This window comes from Callospermophilus lateralis, chromosome 5, assembly GCF_048772815.1.
Source record: "Callospermophilus lateralis isolate mCalLat2 chromosome 5, mCalLat2.hap1, whole genome shotgun sequence".
Taxonomy (NCBI): domain Eukaryota; kingdom Metazoa; phylum Chordata; class Mammalia; order Rodentia; family Sciuridae; genus Callospermophilus; species Callospermophilus lateralis.
The window spans coordinates 89,970,538-89,986,886 of NC_135309.1; the positions used below are offsets into that span (position 1 = coordinate 89,970,538).

The window sequence follows — 16,349 nt, forward strand, 5'->3', positions numbered from 1 at the left end:
ATGGTAGAGAAAATAAAATGAATCTTGATGTATAATAAACTTATGATTATCAGTATTTTTAATGAACAAAAAAAATTCTCCTTTTGGTGGGTTAGACTTTATACCAAGGTTTACAATATCAGCATATTTATAATACTTTTATTAAAGATTTTGTTTTTGGTGTCTGAGAGGAAAAAATTCCCTTTTCAGGGATAATAAAAGGATATTTATTTTCTATCTGAAAGCTTCACAGTTTGAGTCTACCTACCAATTTTTTAACAAACTTACTTGTAAAGTTATGAAGGACTTCCAATTCACAAATGCCATAAAATATTATTTACAAATCTGATAAGATTTCTGTATATGAAGACCCCCCACACACCTTTTTTTTGTTTTTCTTTTTTTAAGAGATTAGGTCTCACAATGTTGCCTAGGCTGGCCACAGACTCCTGGGTCCAGGAATCCTTTTGTCTCAGCCTCCCAAGTAGCTGGGACTATGGGTGCCAGCCATACTGTACCAGGCAATGTTACCTTTTTTTCTGACATAAATTTAGAACCAGAAACCATTATTGCCATTGACTCCTAAGAACAAATGCTTCTGAAACTGGCCCTGCAAACAAAGGTGATAGTGTTTGCTTGCAGGAGACATTTTGGTTTCTTCTGTGCACTCTTCCCTTACCCAAATGGGGACTGAATCCATGGGCACTCTACCACTGAGCTATATCTTCAGTTCCCCCATCTTTTATATTTTGAGACAGGGTCTCACTAGATTGTCCAGGCTAGCCTCGGACTTGCCATCCTCCTGGCTCAATCTTCTAAGCAGCTGGGATTACAAGCATGTGCCACCATGCCTGGCTCTTCTGTACATTTTAAATTGTGAACTTGTGATAAGACCTTAGTGGTCATTCAAGGATTTGCACCTGATATAATAGGCTCGGATGAACCCACCTCAGAGATGGCACATTTTCTATACCTGGTGAGTAGCTGCTGTTATAAACAATATATTATACAATATATATTATATAAACAATATAAATATTTATAAAAGCCCCAAACTCTCTTGTTAATAACCTGAGAAGTCAATAACAAATGTATTACTTCGTGGTACCCATATTCCAACAGAAAACATAATAATATATAGCAAAGGGCTATATAATATATACACATACATACATATATACATATATTACTACATATAGTAAGAAGTCTTTTTTACATACCACATTCACTATTTTTACAAATAACCTAGAGGCCAAGTAGGCCCCTTAGAATGTTAAGCATTATATTCGAACTCTTAATTTGATCTTAAATCATGAAGACTACCATGCATTGAGACTAGGTTACATTCTTATCAGTACTGAATTCATAAGATACCTATTACATTCTAATGTGTGTTGCTGAGTTTTGCATAATTGGCATCCAGAGTGTTATTTTTAATACTTATGCTCTGTTATTCCATCTTGAAGCATAATTGGCATGATTGGCATCCAGAGCGTTATTCTTAATAGAATAGCACTGGCCATAAATAATGTAGTTAAATCAGGGTGAACCACCTGTTGTGCACACATGCAAAGTTTTCTAAAATAAAAAACAAAACAAAAAACTTTTATTTAGTCTGAGCACAGTGGTGAATGCCTGTAATCCCAGTGGCTAGGGAGGTTGAGGCAGGATCACAAGGTCAAAGCAAGCCTTAGCAACTTAGTGAGGCCCTAAACAACTAAGGGAGACTTTGTCTCAAAAAATAAAAAAGGGCTGGAAATGTGACTCAGTGTCCCTAGGTTCAATCCACAATACAAAAAAAAATTTTTTTGGATGTATTCTGTTGGTAATCCTTAAATCATACAAAATACATGAACTTTTAAACTCTCATAGATATGTGATCTTTAAAGATAATAATTGTACCTGTGTTGAAAAAAATCATCTTTGGTATGGAAGCAAAGTTATTGTAAAAATATTTCCACACATACACAACACTTTTCATTGTCATATATTTTTATCAGGAAGAACTCCGAATTACTTTGAAGTCTCCAGTGGCATAAAAATCAGAGTCACACTTAAAGGGTTCCTTAGAAAGAGTCACATAAATATTCCCATTATCCACTGTCACTCTATGAATCCTTTGCTTTATTCCTTTGGAGCACCACTTGGGTTTTGCTGATGGATCTTTAGGGTTTTTAGACTGGTATAATCCTTCTCCTGTTGCCAAAGTAATTTTGTATTTATGCCAGGGGCAAACTATACATGGTCGTCCATCAAAATCCTGGGGAAAGAAATAACTGATTTAATAGTCTGGACATTTCAAATGTTCAAGATAACCTTGGACTTAGTATAGAATATATGCAGAAAAGCTAAGTTAAAGAACAGGTCAGCTTGTATTTCCCCCTCCATTTACAAATTATTCAGCATAAAGCATAACCTAACTGGAGAACAGTCATTAAGTCCTTTTTGCAGTTGATTAGAAACCCAGTGTGTTAGAGCTCTATCAGAAGATGACTTGCTCAGGCAAATTATAACAAGACTGCAGCATTGTTATCTGTCAATGTCATCTCTACAGAAGTGGGGGAAAGGCTTCCAGCACTTCTGAAGGAACTTTCAGTAGCTGCTGGAAGAACTGTAAGTTCCAGATATGAATTCAGGAGGAGTTATTAAAAGCAGGAGTGCAAATGTTAATTGAAAAGCAATTTGTGATTCCAACTTTGTAACTGTGTCTTAGTGAGGTTCTTCTCAAACTTGAAGGAGAATGGGAATCATCTGGGTCTTGTTTAAATGCAGTGCTGTTTAAGTTCAGAAAGCTTACAGCATTGGTGCAATATTCTCCATGCCAATATTCTCCAAGACTTCTGGGCTGTGGATCACACTTTGGATAGCAAGGTCTAAAAGCTCTCATTATGAACTGAACTGGGGGAAATTCTGACATTATGATAAATAGGTACTTACATTTTTCCTCTACACAAAATTTAGAAATACTGATTTTTCCCCCCTCATAGCACCATCAGCAAACACATTTTCATAATTTAAACATATATATGTCCTTTAACATGAGGACAGGTATAAGCCAGGTGGATATCAAGTTAAATTCTGTTTTGTTTGTATTTTTTCCTCATGGTACTGAGGATTGAACTGAGGACCTCAAGCATGGTAGGCAAGCTCTCTCTCTACCGTTGGGCTACATCGCCAGCTACCAGGTAGACATCAAGTGTAGAGACAGTGAAATGCTAAGTTCAGGTTTGTATTTTGTGCCAGTTATAGATAGAGAAGTAGAGAGACAGAGATAGAAGAAATAAGGTGATTAGTTTGGAATACAAGGAGGCAAAGGCAATTCCTCCATTATTCTTTAGTTAAGACTTCAAAATGTAATTTCTTTAAAATTTTCAAGAAATTTATTTTATAAAATATATGCTCATTATAAAAACATACAAAATATAAAGTAAAAAGTGTATATTCTTTTTAATATAAAAATGAAATATCATTAGAAGTACTATTCTAGGACTTGTTTTATCACTCACAAATACACTGTTAACATTCCTCAATACCATCACATATAGTTCTGCCTCATTAATTTAATGGTCATACGGTATTCCACAGCATGACTGTACTACAATTTATTTAATCAGCTTTCTATTGTTAAAATGTTTAGGTTGACCTCGATGTTTTGTTATAATAAACAATGCTAAAATGAACTTTTCCAATAAAGAGACAAACAGTGTGCAATTATATCCATAGGATAGATATCTCAGAGTATAATTGTTAGGTCAAAGACATGCATAGTTCCTATATTATCTGCAAAATGGTTTTCCTTACATTGTAGGGTTGTGAATACCAAAAATATCTGCAATTACATTAAAGGCCCTGAGATATAATTAAATCCAAATATACATTATTTTTGAATAAAGAATGAAATGGGAGAATGTAAATAGGAAACATCTGAGTTTGTTGAGAATAAATTCTACATACCTCTATTTCTCCCAAATGTAAAGGTCCTCCTGAATCTGAAAAGTAATTGAATATTACATGTAGTCATTTAAAACCCTGAAATTTGATAGTTATTATAAACACAATTTGTATAGAAAAAATAAAAATAAAATCTTACGATAACAGCGAATATCCATAGCATGATATTCTCCTCTATGGTAGAAAATGACCACTTCTCTGTCATGGACAACAGCTGTCTTTCTTTCAGATTTTTTAATGTCATCTTCTCTGCCAACACAGACAGAAGAATATTCCTTATCTTCAGGATCTTGTACAGACCCATCAGGATCCATGCTAGTTGGGGTGGAGGAGGAAAGAAAGAAAATTGCAAATGGTCTAATTGACTACAACTCACAGAGACATAATAAGAGTCTAGATTTCTTGACTAATGGGTACATTTTCCTGTAACTATATGAAAGAAAACACTTTAAAAAATTCTTGATTATAGTTAGTCATTACTTGAGTTAGAGACTCCTTATGTCTGCCAAACTTAGAGAGGGCTCCCTCATTCTAAGGCTAGACTTGTATTAGATTAATTTTAATGCTTAAGATGGAAATTTCAAAACTACTAAGGCATGGATTAAAGGTTTACGACTTCTTCACTCCCTATTAATTTCAATTCTAAACAACATCTGGTTACAATCTGCATTGTTTCCAGCCTTCTGCTAAAGGTAGTCTGAAGAATCTTGAGCCCTTTGACTATGAAGGCTCACTTATTTTTGTCTACAGCACATAGCCATCTCTTACAGGCACAACCAGAAAACTACTCTAAAATGAGCAGAGAGGTATGAATGGAATTCTTTCATTTTCTTACCTTATATAAAAATTGTCATTACTACTTTGGCCTTATTTTGGGCATTCAAAGAGATTCTCCTCAATTAACTTACAGAAGGGAATTTGCAGGTATCATGTATTTTTTTTCTCAGCAGAGATATTCAGTCTATTTATTTGAAAGTGATCCAAAAACCCTTTTATATACTTTGAGAATAATATATTCAGAGATTATTAATTCCATGTTAGAAGGAAACAATCAAGATACATCAGCGTCAGTGGTTAGGCACCTGAATACATCTGGCATAGAACAGCTCACTCCACAATTCGGGCAACAGAAAAGGGGCTGCCTATCACATTATGATATAAGACCCTGCAGAACCTGGACAGTTTTCTTGGAACAGACCTACTTCAATTCCTTTATTATGGGACAGAAATTAAAAGTTTATGACAGATGAAAGAAATTAAAGTTTCATATAGCATCTAATCACAACCTACTTTTATCTTTGGAACACTGACAGACAAATTTTTCAATCTATTTAGGAGGAATGTAAGTTTGAAAACACAAAGCAGGTAAAATTCTCAAGGAGTGACTATCAATAATAATATTTATCACAGCAGATTTTTAAAACAAAAAACTTGCAACAGAAGTTCTTCAACTTCTCTTATATAGTTCTCCTTCCTTGTTAGAGATAGTCATTCATGATAAATAGTAGAATGTTAGATATTTATCAGTCATGACAAATATTTTCTGAACATCCACTATGTGATTGGCACTTCAGGAAATAAGACATAAAAGTTTCTGTCCTCCAAGATAAGTAGAAAGTGCCCCAAGATGGTCACTAATAGAACTTAGTAGTATCAGTGACCAAACTAGTTGGAATTGTTTTATTAAACAAAATTATCTAACTCATGAATTTTACTGTTTAAAAGTCTTACTAAACAGTAAAATTCATGAATTTTATTCTGAACCGTAATGACTTTCAAATAAACTTTATGGGTTCTTGCTATCACCTATTATACATGCCTGCACATGCATGATTTTTTTGTGTATTTGTGTGTGTGCATCTGGGAGCTGAAGAAAAGTAGTTTATTCTTCCTTTCACTATAGTTTTCCAAGAATTTTATATTATCACACAACTAGCTACATTAATATTTTTGATAGATGGTGAGACTGATAATAAGTAAATGCATAAACAACTATACATCATAAAAGCCAAGAATAAAATAAACTGAGTAATATAAGAAAGTAATGGGAAGGTGATTTTGCTAAGAATAGGCAAGAAATATAATAGAAATAATAAATGGTTGAAACCAAATGCAAATGAGTTGACATGCTAAGAGCTGGTAGAAGAAAATTCTAAACAGAAGGAATGGCAAATACAAAAACCTGAAGAAAAGAAAGGGCATGGTTAATCTGAAGAACAGAAAGGATTCTGGAACATAATGAGCAAGATTGGCATAAAAACACAAGCCAGGTTGCAGTGCTGTGTGGGGGCTTTATTCTAAGAGCAATGGGGAGCTACTAAAGGATGTAAAGCATGATCTATTTTTAGACATGATCCATCTTTTTTAAAAAATGCCCTGGGTTCTATGGAGAATGAATTATAGCAGAACACGAATAAAAGCATGGGGATATGGGGGTGGACAGAAATTCAGTAGATAAAGGAGAATGGAAGGAAGGAAGGGGGAATAAGAAAGAGAGTGGAATCAATCTATTATAACTTTCCTATGTACATATATGAATACACCACAGTGAATTCCACCATCGTATACACTCACAAGAATGGGATCCTAATTAGAATAGATATATTCCATACTTGTATAATTATATCAAAATGGATTCTACTGTCATGTGTAACTAAAAAGAAACAATAATAATAATTTTAAAAAAGAACTAAAGCATGGAAATGAGAAAGTTACCTTAGTGGACCATGGGAGAGATGATGGCTTAGACTAGGGTGTTTCCTTTGTGGGGGAGAAAAAAGTAACAATAACAATGGCATAATGAATTACACTAAATGCCAGACTCTATTTTAAGACTTCACTGATTTACTTCTTCAATCCCACAACATATTACTTTTTTGGTGGTGCTGGGGATTGAACCCAGGAACTTGTGCATGCGAGGCCGGCACTGTACCAACCCCCAACATATTACTTAAAAGGTATTATTTAATTTTACAGTGAGGAAACTGAGGCACAAAGAAGTTGGGCTGATGGAGTGAAGGCGCTAAAGAAAAATAAATAGAGATGGTTTCCAAGATTTAGGTTTATGCAGTGAGGTGAACTGCAGTGCTGGTGACTATGACTGTGATGGGAAAGACTGAGAAAGAATGGTAATTTTACAGCAAAGGAAAATCAAGCACTTGCTGTTTTTTGTACATACTGAATTTGAGGTGCCTACGAGACATCTGAGTGGAGATATCTAGGCAGCAGTCAAACATAGGAGACTAAAATTGAGGATGACTAAAGAAAGAGAATCTTAGTAGTTTTCTAGTTACAGAGTTCAATGCAACCACTTAGGGAGCACAGATAGGGGAGAAGAAGGTCTAAGAAAATTCCTAAAGCACTTTAACATTTGAACATTTAGAGGTTAAGTGGATAAGAAGCTAAATAGAGGCAGACCACTAAGTGTGTATAATTTATTGCTAATCAAATTAAATTCCTTCACTGCTTTCTTATCTTTTCTGCATTCTCTTCAAATTGCAAGTAGGTGATAACATGCAGGGGTCATGGAGAGGCAGTTAAGGAGGTAAAAATCTTCTCTAATGCTGGCTACCTCTGTGTGTTAAACAATAAATGATATATATGAAGAAAACATGGGTTTCCTAGGAAATTTACTCCCAAAACTTTGGTTTTCATTAAGAGCTGGGTCTACCCTTTTTTCTTTGTAAATTCACTTAATCCCTATACCACTACTCTCCTAGAAATTATATACTGGTTAATATTCAAGTAAGGGCTTACATTTAGAATAGAAACACTATAACTCCTTTTCCCAATATTTCTAAAGTTTATCTTCTATTTCACTCTATAATGTCCTTTTGGCCAAATATAGAAATTAAAAGGTCAGGGGAAAAAAATAACCAAGTTCAAGAAATCTCTCAATAGTATTCATAGGGACAGACTCAGGATTCTGGTTTGATCCAATCCTTGAATCAAAATGATGATTCAGTTTCAGTTCCATTTTAACAATTTAATCATTTTTTAAAGATTGATATGATTTTTTATACCTTTTTATACCCTGTATAACATTTAGCAGCCATTTTTCAAAATTCAAAGTTAGAGACATATTCAGCCTTAAAAATGGTATATGTGGGCTGGGGAATATGACTCAGCGGTAGAACACTTGCCTAGCATGTACAAGGCCCTGGGTTTGATCCTCAGCACCACATAAAAATAAATAAAATATATTGTGTCCAACTACAACTAAAAACTAAATATTTTTTTTTAAAAAATGGTATATGTGTACATTTCCAATCCCCAAATAACTCTTTGGTCATCTTACAAAACCTCACTAGATGTTCATGATAGATATAAGCCTTCTCAAATAAAATGTAACTACAATTCTAAAGGTTGTGACAAGTCTAGGTTTTTATTTAATACTTTCATTTTCAGATCCATTTTAACAATTTAATCATTTTTTAAAGATTGATATGATTATTTATACCTTTATTTTATTTATTTTTATGTGGTGGGGGGGATGAACCCAGTGCCTCACACATGCTAGGTGAGCGCTCTACCACTGAGCCACAGCCCCAGCTACAAAAATTTAATCATTTAATGGATTCATTTAACCAGAATGGGAAACTACAGAAAGGCCTAGACAACCTGAGAGGAATCCAACTCTGCCTACTACAAGATAAGAAATTACATATGAAAAGGAAAGGAAGTAAATAATATGATGTCCCTTGTTATCTGTAGAGACTCAGGTGCTGTTAAATACTAAGACATTTGCTATGAAATGCTCATAGTAAACATAATATACTTGCAGCTGGGGTTGTGGCTCAGTGGTAGAGTACTTGCCAAGCTTGTGTGAGGCACAATTCTCAGCACCACATATAAATATATGAATACAATAAAGGTCCATCAATGTCTAAAGAACTTTTTAAAAAACATAATATACTTGTCTATAATTTAATGTATTTATCAAAATTATGGACCTCAAATCAACTTTAAATAAATACCGTAATTTTAAGAAGCTCGTCCTTTATAATCAATAGTCTCTTCAAATACAGTAATTTGTCATAACTCATAGAAGTTGGCACAATGTACTTTTTTCCTTGATCAACAGGCCATTTAAATTTTATTTAAGTCCAAGGTTAACATCTGACCTATAAACACATATATCCAACTCTTTTAAAGGGGGCACTTGGACTTAGCTTAGAATGGTTCTGAACTATAGATCCAATCCTTTCCCAACAAGAAGTTTATGGAAGTGTCAAGGGGCTGCAGGCTTTTTGCAGAGGATTTTCATGATGGCTTCTCTGTTTATTTAAACCTATACAATGGATTAAAAACATTACAATGTTAGAAGGAAATGAGCATAAGTCACTTTAAAAGCAAGTTTATAAAACAGAAATTATTACAAGTAAAGTCTCTATGTAAGTGTGTTAGGAGTAAGATTTAGAAAAAGGGCATAGACCATTGTTTTGAGAGGGGTAGTTCTGAGCCATGTGGAAGACAGATATCCGATGTCATCATTAACTGGGCTCCAAACTGAGGTGGAGAGAGGAGCAGGGGAGGGAGGGCATTTGGGGAAGGGAGGAGAAGAGAGGGAAGAGAGGTGACCCGAAGGGGGAGGAGGAAAGGGAGAAGAGGAGAGAAAAGTGCAAGCATATCAGCATGGAGAGGAAGAGGCATGAGTTTAATTCAATGTATAAAGGAAAGTATTACACAAATTAAGTTTAGGAAATTACAGGAGTATCAAATATGTATTCTGGAGTTTGCCCTGTTAATCCTTGCTCTAAGTAACCTAGTTGGTCTGGAGGTATATAGCTCATTGGTTGAGGATATGCTTAGCATGAATAAGACCCTGGGATCAATCCCAACATGGCAAAAATAAAACAAACCTATAATTAATCTAATTATTGAAAAAAGAATAGAAAAATAATACAAACATTATTCTAAAAATTTATCTCACAATAAAAAAATATTGTTCTTTAGAAAAGATGATCAGTACCACAAGCATGATTTTCTGTATTACTTATGACCATCAGGAGGCTAGAATATTATCTTTCTAAACAGTCACCTGGTTTTACTTGATTTTGGCAGGTACCCAAAATATACAAATTGCTAGGTGGTAGTATTTACCTTCAGAGTTGGGCGTGCAGCCTTTATTATATTTTGTTACAGAACACACAGAGGGGCAGCTATGATAAGAAAAATGAAAAAAGAGACAAATGAAATGAATGAGGAAAAAAGGTTTAGGAGAAAAAAGGCAAAGCAATATGAATTTGCAACACATACAACCAACAAAGGATTAAGATGCAGAATATAAACCGGGCACAGTGGCGCATGTAATTCAGTGAGACCCTGTCTCTTAATACAAAAAAGGAATGGGGGCTGTGGCTTAGGGATTGAGTGTCCTTGAGTGTCCCCAGTACCAAAAAAAAAAAAAAAAAAAGATCTAGAATATATAAAAAACTCTTATAGACCAGTAAGAAAATGCCAAACAACCACAGAAAAATGGGCAAAAGCATAAACATTTCACAGATGAGGAAATCTGAATGACCACTAATCACCTGTAAAGATGCTCAAACTCAGGAGGAAATTGCAAAGGAAATGCAAAGCAAAGACACAAATGGGACATTATTTTCTATCCTCCAGAATGGTAAAAATTACACCAAGTATAAGCAAAAATATTGAGCAACCACTAGTGATGACAAAAATTAATGCTCAGTTTGATACTACCCAGTAAAGCTGAACATATACCTAACCCAATAACCCCACTATAAGTATATGCCAGAGAAATGTGCACAGGCACACCAGGCACAAGAACAACTGTAACAGAGACAAGGAACTCAAAACCCATCAGGAGTAGAAGGAGTAATTTTTATGTTTACTCAATAGAATGCTATAAAGCAGTAAAAATGTATTGCTACATCAATTTAGATTATTTTCAAAAACAATTGCACATGAAAAAAATTCTTAAATATTTCTAGGTAGACTTCCATTTTTATCAAGTGCAAAAGCAAGCAAAACCAAACTATATAATTCATAAATAAATGCTTATAGGGCAAATTTGTAAAGAAAAGCAAGGGAGATGACAAACAAAATTTCTTAAATGTTTCAAAATATCTAGTTAGTTCTTATATTTGAAATTACTTTTGGGGGCTGGGGCTATAGCTCAGTGACAGAGCACTTGCCTGGCACATGTGAGGCACTAGGTTCAATCCTTAGCACCACATAAAATAAAATAAAATAAAGGCATGCTGACAATCTACAACTACAAAAAGAAAAAAAATCAAAGAGAAAATGTTAAAAAAATTACTTTTCAATATTTAAATTGTATCCTACTTTACGTCTATGTTGCAAATGACCTAAAACCCAAGCAAAAAGAAGAAAAAGTTGTACTTTATACCCTCATAGAATGTGCTTACACATAGATCATGAATGAACTATTTAAATTTTGTATAGCTTGTGTCAAAACTTATCACTAGAGGAAGAGTAGATGAAGTGTCCCGCCCACCCTCCCCCCATGGTGGGGGAAAAACAAGTATAGAAATACTAGTATTTAATAATACCAAAATACAAGGGATGTAAACTAACACCAAAAGTTAATTAAGCTTGTCCAAATAAAGTCCTTCCCTAAATTTCAGTTTCTTCATTCTTTGCAAGGTTTGCCTCCAACCAATAAAAACTGTGGTGAACTTTAAACGGACTGATAAGAAATGAACAGAGAAGGCTGGGGCTAAATGATAAAGGTTTCAGAGAATTACCATTACAGCCTTGCATTATGCTTAGGAAAGTATTATCTCATCCTTCAAATAATAGTTTCCTTTATGTATCATAAGTGGTAGTTTTTATTTATGATATCTGATGACTATTTATAACTAATACTCATATTATTCTTAATTGAATACTGTGAATATCATGGTCCATTCAAACAATAGTGAGTCCATGTGTTCACTTTAATTCCGGTTACTTTGATGAATTATTCATGTACTCCTACACACTGTCTCTATTTTAGTTTAAGATCTTTTTAAAACTTATTTTTTAGTTTTACATTGACAGACAAAATTGTATTTATTTACTGTGTACAATACAATATTCTGAAGTATATATTTTCTGTGGAATGACTACATATAGTTAATAAATGCATTACCTCACATAATAATCACTTTGTGGTGCAAACACTTTACATCCATTCCTAGATTTTTTTCAATACAGTATTTTATTAACTATAGTCACCATGTTGTGCAATGAATAAAAAGACAGCAGATTCTTAAATGAATGCACTTACACATAGAATGTGCTTACACATAGAGAAAATTAGTCAATTTAGACAGTTTGTGGGATAGGTGAAATTTTCCTTCTGAAAAATTTAACTCTTCTATTCCACAACTGTCTTCAAAAAACATTTTTTGGTCTGTCCCTAAAATTAAGCTTCTAAAGGTGCTAACTCCATATAAAGTTACAAATTAGTTAAATGGATCCTCAGTCACTATTAGGTTCTATTACAAAATAGATAATACATTCAGATTAAATTTAAAGAAAAAAGGGCCTGGGGATATAGCTCATTTGGTAGAGTGCTTGCCTCACATGCACAAGGCCCTGGTTCAATCCCCACCACCAAAAAAAAAAAAAAAAAAAAAAGATAAATTTAAAGAAAAATACTTTAACTCCATTAAGTTTCCATAAGACACTGGAGACAAAAGAGACATGAAATTAAAGATACTTACTTGATAGTCCTCTTGAGCAAGGACAAAGGTGCTTTTACTAAGTCTGGGGACTTGGCCCACACATTATCAAAATGCTTATCACCAGGTGACACCCTTGCTTTTAGGTTCAGGCAAGAGAAATGCCTTGGACAGTAGTTTTGTATCTCTTTGGATGACAGAATAACAATAGATTAAAAAAAAAAAAAAAAAACCCAGCTATCCTCCAGTGAGTGCCTACTGCTTGGCCTCTTTTCATATAGTAGGCTTACTGACTCTCACTAAATTGATGATTAATGACCGAAGATATGAGTAAGTACTAATTAGGTAAACCTACATTTCTTATAACGCATGCAGCCTTTAAGTAAACCATCCTTTTAGCAATGCAAAGATTTACATCAATTATGTATATAATGGTTATCTTTATATTGGTGGTATATACATGTATCAGGAAAAAAAGATGGTTCTGATTTTTTTTTTCTTTTTTAGAAACGCTCATGTGTAAGAGCTGTAGCCACAAATGTTTAAAATGGAATACAAGCCAAATAAAGTCCTGTAGCTATTCTGTTCTGGAACTGGCCACCATCAGCTGGCATCAGAGCTCCACGATCACAGCTGAGCTCGACTTAAATCCAGGCTTTGCGTGATTTGGGGCGAACTGCTTCATTCTGCTGTGCTGCTTAAGAAAGGGGCTGCCACATAGAGCATGGTGAGGGTTAAGTGCTTGAATTCACTTGAAATGATTAGAACAGGGCCTAACCTCAGGAAATGCTTAAACTAAGTTGGTTCCTACCTCTAAGTTCTTTACAGCTCTGCCAGTTTGTCTTGAGTGACTTCAAACTGTATTTAACGTTTCAGTAAAGATGATCTGCAGTTATTAAGATCAAGCAGCAGGGCTGGGGTTGTGGCTCAGCAGTAGAGCGCTCGTCCAGCACCTGTGAGGCCCTAGGTTCGATCCTCAGCACAACATAAAAATAAAAGTATTGTGTCCAACTACTTCTAAAAAATAAATATTAGAAAGAAAGAAAGAAAGAAGTACGAGCAGCGCCTTGGATAGTCTGGTGGTTCAGATGCAATGCCATAGGCAGACTCCAGGAGACAAATATCTGGGACGAACAGGGCTGCAGAAACCCTAAAGCAGTTATTATTTTAGAGCGCACAAATGCCCAGAAAAATGTTTGAAACCACTAGGGCCGCAGGTCAGGGGTGAGGCCCAATTCCCAAGGTGAACAATGTCAGCGGGCCTCTGGTGCCAGCGCAAAAGCCTGACCTGGCGGTTAACGGTTAACCAATGCTGAACCCCTGGCTTAAGCGTTCGGAGCAATAAAGAGCAGAAGGCAAGGCACAGCACAACCGCCAGCCGCCGCCGCCGCCGGAAGTCCGGGCCGCCGCGGGCCGGAAGCAGCTGGCCCCGCGAGCCCCGCCCCGCGCCCGGCCGCCCAGCCGCGCATGGCGAGAAGAGAACTCACCGTTACGTCCTCGCTCCGCCTCGGCGAGACCCACCCGCTGTGTCCTCCTCGGGTTGCGACTGCGCGAGCCAGAGCTCTAGCCCTCGCGTCGCGCCTCCGCCGGGAAGGCGTAGTCGTCCACGTGACCTAAGAGTGCCCGCCCCGGGTGTGACGACCCCGCCTGACATCCGCACGGCAAAACTCTGGCAGCACCTCAGAACTAACTGGCAGCCTTAATCATGTGTTTGACAAATGTGATCGGTTTACTTATTTGGTGCTTATTAACTCACTATATTTATCCAAATTTTAAATGCACCCAGCAATCGCTGTCTTAGGAATTTACCTATACAATATTTATAGAAGTTCTTCACGATGCATATAATCCTTGTATAAGGATGTTTATTGCAACGAGAGAATAAGTATAGCTAAGTGATAATCAACCCAAGGAAAGGGTTAAATAAAGCACAGTAAGTCCTTAAAGTCCTTAAAGTAATTATTCTCGTATATATTGACTGTTAAAAGGCACAACACAGAATATTATGTGTAGAGTGCATGCCTTAGTGTAAAATTATTTATTGAGATTCAAATATGCTAGTGTGTACACAAACTTTTCTTTAAAAGGCAAAATAAATGTAATGGCTATTTGCGGGAGAGATGGAGGGTGTAGTTTTCCTATTTTGAACTTTGCATTTTTTTTCTCTTTATACTTACCTGAATTGAAATGAAAAGAAAATAAACAAATAATCCTCATATTTGTATTCAGGACTGGAAGCTAGATGACCCCGGTAGATTTTTATTTTAAGTTTCCTGGATTATCTTCGTGCAGTGGTTCTTGCCTATGCCTTATAGTTACCTATGAGTTTTTAAAGTCATGATACCCAATCTGCCCCAGAGCACTGAAATAAAAATTTTAGTGGGGAAGGAGATACAATATATATCTTTTAAGTTTACTAGCGATTCTAGTGTGAACCCAAGGTTGAATGCCACAGCCTGTATTTGGTATACTTAGTACAAGGATCTCTCTTAGGAATCTTTGACCCTAGGTGTCCCAATGGTCTTAGGGTAGCTGAAATCTTGTCCATTTACCCCAGTGTGCTTTATAATGCCATCTTAAAAATAAGCCTTTACATGTAAAAAGTTAAGAAGTTCAGAATAATGGTTTTGCCTCCAGTGCTGGTTTCTTCTGATTCTGTTATATTCAGTATACTTTAAGGGTGATCAGTAATATTTTGTGGGATAATTTCCCTTTTGATCATTTGTTTCACTGATTGAAACACAAATGAACCATCTAGTTTTATAATCACCAAAGTGATAAGATATATAATTTCCATTATCTGTTGGCTGTCCCAAATTATTTTATTTACACACGGAGAGTGTTATTAGTACCTAGCTTGTGTTATTGAAGGACTAAATAAGGTTTCCCATTTTTAATGAAAAGTTCTTTTTTGTTTTGGCATAATATGAGCATTAAAAAGTCCAGACTTTAGATCCATTGACCTAAAATCTGACTTTGAATAAACTCAGCTCTTTAGTAAATATACTCACATATACACACAAGAAGAATGAGAGAGGAAGGGAAACTTTCTGTCAAAAACACTAATGTAGGGGCTGGGATGTGGCTCATGCGGTAGCGCGCTCGCCTGGCGTGCGTGCAGCCCGGGTTCGATCCTCAGCACCACATACAAACAAAGATGTTGTGTCCGCCAAAAACTAAAAATAAATAAATAAATTAAAAAAAACAAACACTAATGTAGTCAGTTATATGATAATATAATATTCTTGGAAATCTATAGTGAAGGGCAGAATAAACTACTTTTTTTCAGTTCCCAGATGCACATGCAAAAACGCACAAAATCCCAGATGCACATGCAAAAACGCACAAAATCGGTATGTGCAGTAATGCACATTAGGTGACAGCAAGAACCCATAAAGTTCATGTGAAAGTCATTAAAGTTCAGAATAAAATTCATGAATCTTACTGTTTAGTAAGACTTTTAAATTAAGTTAGTTAATTTCGTGCAATAGAATAGTTCTAATCAGTTTGGTCACTGATACTACTAAGTTCTATCAGGCACTGTCTTGTCTTTCTACTTATCTCATTGGAACCAGTTTGTTTTTTCCTTCTTTCTTTTCTTAAAATCTATTTATTTGTTCTAATTAGGTGTAATAACAAAAGAATGCATTTTGTTTCATTGTACACAATTGCAGCACAACTTTTCATTTCTCTGGTTGTACGCAATGTAGCGTCCCACCATACGTGCAGTTCATACATGTACCTAGGGTAATGATGTTCATCTCATCC

At 35.4% G+C, this 16,349-nt stretch overlaps 1 protein-coding gene across 6 annotated transcripts; it reads right to left on the minus strand.

Annotated features, from left to right (window-relative positions):
• Positions 1-1,953: 1,953 nt before the first annotated feature.
• Rfesd (Rieske Fe-S domain containing) lies at positions 1,954-14,198 on the minus strand. Of its 6 annotated transcripts, XM_076857004.1 has the most exons (6): positions 9,365-9,438; positions 8,907-9,220; positions 6,646-6,690; positions 4,070-4,245; positions 3,934-3,968; positions 1,954-2,239 (listed from the first exon to the last, which is right to left on the minus strand). In XM_076857004.1, exons 4-6 carry the CDS (start codon positions 4,242-4,244, stop codon positions 1,976-1,978), a joined length of 474 nt encoding a protein of 157 aa, XP_076713119.1. In that variant the 5' UTR covers position 4,245; positions 6,646-6,690; positions 8,907-9,220; positions 9,365-9,438; the 3' UTR covers positions 1,954-1,975. The 6 variants fall into 6 exon arrangements, with proteins under 6 accessions (XP_076713119.1, XP_076713118.1, XP_076713121.1 ...); XM_076857003.2 differs by lacking the exons at positions 6,646-6,690; positions 8,907-9,220; positions 9,365-9,438 and adding exons at positions 12,624-12,768; positions 13,393-14,008; XM_076857006.1 differs by lacking the exons at positions 8,907-9,220; positions 9,365-9,438 and adding an exon at positions 4,839-4,929 and having other exon boundaries at positions 4,070-4,179; positions 6,646-7,202.
• Positions 14,199-16,349: the final 2,151 nt, after the last annotated feature.

What these genes read in the sequence shown, in the direction of transcription:
- Rfesd (XM_076857001.1), bottom strand. Translation starts at nt 6,728, where the DNA reads ATGCCATTGTTATTGTTACTTTTTTCTCCCCCACAAAGGAAACACCCT. An exon ending in CTCTCCCATGGTCCACTAAG is followed by an intron (nt 4,246 to 6,645) that starts GTAACTTTCTCA and finishes CACCCCAACTAG; the next exon opens with CATGGATCCTGATGGGTCTG. An exon ending in TATGGATATTCGCTGTTATC is followed by an intron (nt 3,969 to 4,069) that starts GTAAGATTTTAT and finishes ATTACTTTTCAG; the next exon opens with ATTCAGGAGGACCTTTACAT.